Consider the following 3,147-nt stretch of genomic DNA (forward strand, 5'->3'; position numbering starts at 1 on the left):
TTGTCAGCTGGTGTAAGATTGCCTAATGTACTGTAAGTTAATGTCACACGCAAATTAAAGTTGTACTTCATGCTCTGTATTATAAGATTGCTACATTTTCAGAGCTTTTTACATAATGGGGAAGGAGACAATATTAAAGGAATGATTGTGTGTTGTTGATGTATACTGTGTTACAGTTAATATTAATTTTTCTATAGTTATTGCATTTTTTTTATCATAGTAACAAAAAAATGTTTGAATTCGAGCTTGCATTTATGTTACATGTCATGTATGTTATCAATCATATACTTGATATAGTAGACAAGTGGTCATATGTAAGTTAATATGATTCCTTACATATTTTTTTCATGATGTCTCTGGTTTTGGCTTGTTGATGTATTCAGCTCCTGCATCTATGGATTCCTTCTGTGTGTTAGATATGGATGTTTTATCCCATTGCAAAAGTGCTTTTGGCAAAATTGACTATGTCTCTTGTGTTTCAGAGTTCATGCAGTGCCGATTTTGCAAATTCACAAGCTCCAGTCAAGAGACTCTTGTGAAACATTTCCGCCTTCATCACGGACAAGGTGCACATTGGCCATGCATTCACACAGACTTTGTATGTGTATTTAAAACACCTGGAGCATTACGATCACACCTCTCAAGGTCACACTCAATAGTAAAAATCCACAAAAATTCCACATTTCAGTGTGAACATAATATATATTTGCATATTGATACTGTTTTTTGTGGAGGGTGTTTCTATTCCTGTGCAAAATGTGTATTCATGAGAGATTTTTGAAGTAGGTTTTGCGGTTGATAACACAGTCAGGCATATAACATGGTGCAGACTGTACAAGGCAGCTACCCAGAAATTTTCTGTGCTGAATAAATGGCAATATTTTGGTTATTGTCTTGTTTAGATATCTGAAGAATTTCATCGGATCACAAGCAAAGACCTCCTGGGGACGTTCAATGCATCCCTGGACAAATTTGTGCCTGGCCTGCTGAAACTATACCGGTCTAAGAAGGGAGCTCTTGGTGAGGAGATGGAAGACATCTTGGATAAACTTGATGAACAGGTAAGTGCTCCTTTACCTGACATTTTTAGAAGAGAGTATACCTTTGTCATAACAGAAAAAAATGTTGGCTTCAGCCAAAACACATGAATGGAAATGAATGTCATCAGTCATTACTTTGTTTTTATTTGGCGGTATTTTATTTAATTTGTAAAAAGAAAGTAAAATTGTTAAAATGGTGTTTTGTTTTTTTAAGTTTTACATGTTGCTGGGCCTGATCTGTATTTTATTTTCATTACTATAAGAGTTCTGATTTTGCATTGTGTGTAGGTACACCACGTTACTATACTAATTTAAATGTCTGTTTTCCACTGAATACTCTTTAGACATCTGACATTGTGTCCCACCAAAAGACAGCAGCACTGAGAGGCCTGCCCATTTTCCTCGGAGAGGATGCAACACAGGTTTTCCTGAAGTGCTTAGTAAGTACAAAAAAGTAATGCAAGAAAAACTAGTTGCTATGAGATGTTTTTAAAAGATGATTTAATCCAAAATGGAAATGTACACTTCCTCAGTGCAGTCCAGATAATTTTATGGTGAGGATTGCAGTTGTCATAACTCTCGCTGCTTTTTTTTCTGCTGAGGAGCACCTGGGCATTGTTAGCGGGTGTTCAACAGCAGAAAATATTTTTGTACAAAACTCATCACAAGGTTGGTTGGTGAAAGATATTGTGCCGTTAATTAAAGGAAAATAATCTTTTTCTTTTTAAAACCTCCATGAGTCAAATGAGCATCATGGTATAGAGGTTAAAGTTAAGATCTTTAGAAATGTATTTTGTCTTTAATTTTTCTTAGCTTTCAATAATTCATATTTTACTTTTCTTCTCTTCAGGACACTGACATTTTGGAACCAGTGTTGAACGGTGCATCAGTTGCCATCCTCACCATCCTGCAAGATGACGATGCCGATACGTCTGTGCGAGAACATGCTGTTGTGTTGGAAGGGGACATCGTGCTACATAACATTCCAGACCTCTCTACTGCCTTGGCATACCTCTTTGGCCTTCTGTATGCCCTCAACATTGATTATCCAAAGCAGATGAGTTTACCTTTGAAGCAATTCAGGGCATCTTTTTTGAACTCGGTGGCTCTCGATGCTCACAGCGCATAAGGTCTCTAAAAACAAAGCTTTTGCTGTGACTGTTAACGGGGAAGCCAGACATGAGTTTAACTTGTTCTTAAACATGTTCAAGTGCATTGTAGAGTCATGTAAAAAAACAAAACAAAACCCAGTAGTTCAACCCATTTCCCTCTATATAATCGTTCATTTTACCTGATAGTTCACTGTTCATTGATGGTAACATTTCTAATAACTTTTGACTTCTGTAGTTCATCATAGTGAGCCCATGTAAAATGTCAATGTCTGGGTACAAAGGCAATTGTTTGTTGCACTACCCTATTTAGTGTGCAATAGTTAAGTTAAGCTTTTACAGGACAGTCAGGGTGTGAACGTGAATGACTAAGCTGCTGGACACTTTTCTTTTTTTCTGGACTCTGGAATTTTAATGTCTCTGCTGGGGTGCTCAAAGCACCCTAAAGAAACTGGCAACACGTTTTTTTCTGTTTGTTTGCTTTTTTACAGAAATTCACCCCACTGCCCATGACCTTCTGAAATATACTGAAAGCACTGTTGAAAAAAATAAATACGTTTTTACATAACATTCAGTTGTGCTTTGTTTTATTCTATATCTGTTTGAGTGTTTTTTCAAGTACGATAACAGCATACATTTTTCTTTATTAATATTGGTAAATTTTCAACTCACTGGAGTAAGAATTGTATGATTATTCAACAAGAATATCTGTGTTTGGTGAATTTAGGAATACATGGCCTTGGAGGGAATGATTGTATGTTAATTCAACAGGAATATCTTTGTTTGGTGAAGGCAGAAATACATGGCATTGAAACCAGAATTTCTTTGTTAGACTTACAGGATTATCCTAATTAGGTGAACAAGTAGATCCAAGTTGGCAGAACATGAAAATATTAGTTAAGTCAACTACAGTTGGCAGAAGTTGAGAAAACTCAAAAATCTCTTGCATCATGTTGCCTTGAAATTTTAAGTTTTCTCAACTTTTTCTTTTTTACAGT

The 3,147-nt window shown here is 36.0% G+C and overlaps 1 protein-coding gene across 2 annotated transcripts; it reads left to right on the plus strand.

Annotated features, from left to right (window-relative positions):
- The first annotated feature begins 246 nt into the window (after positions 1–246).
- LOC113015290 (uncharacterized) lies at positions 247–2,719 on the plus strand. 2 transcript variants are annotated; one of them, XM_026157244.1, is made up of 4 exons: positions 247–598; positions 903–1,061; positions 1,385–1,480; positions 1,891–2,719. In XM_026157244.1, exons 1-4 carry the CDS (start codon positions 374–376, stop codon positions 2,167–2,169), a joined length of 759 nt encoding a protein of 252 aa, XP_026013029.1. In that variant the 5' UTR covers positions 247–373; the 3' UTR covers positions 2,170–2,719. The 2 variants fall into 2 exon arrangements, with proteins under 2 accessions (XP_026013029.1, XP_026013031.1); XM_026157246.1 differs by having other exon boundaries at positions 252–566.
- Positions 2,720–3,147: the final 428 nt, after the last annotated feature.

Source organism: Astatotilapia calliptera, chromosome 22 (assembly GCF_900246225.1).
Source record: "Astatotilapia calliptera chromosome 22, fAstCal1.2, whole genome shotgun sequence".
In the NCBI taxonomy this organism is placed as follows: Eukaryota; Metazoa; Chordata; class Actinopteri; order Cichliformes; family Cichlidae; genus Astatotilapia; species Astatotilapia calliptera.

Bases quoted from the DNA above. Each gene is read 5' to 3' on its own strand.
- LOC113015290 (XM_026157244.1), top strand. From the start codon at position 374: ATGTATTCAGCTCCTGCATCTATGGATTCCTTCTGTGTGTTAGATATG. The intron at 1,062-1,384 runs GTAAGTGCTCCT...AATACTCTTTAG, and splicing joins TGGATAAACTTGATGAACAG to ACATCTGACATTGTGTCCCA. The intron at 1,481-1,890 runs GTAAGTACAAAA...TCTTCTCTTCAG, and splicing joins AGGTTTTCCTGAAGTGCTTA to GACACTGACATTTTGGAACC.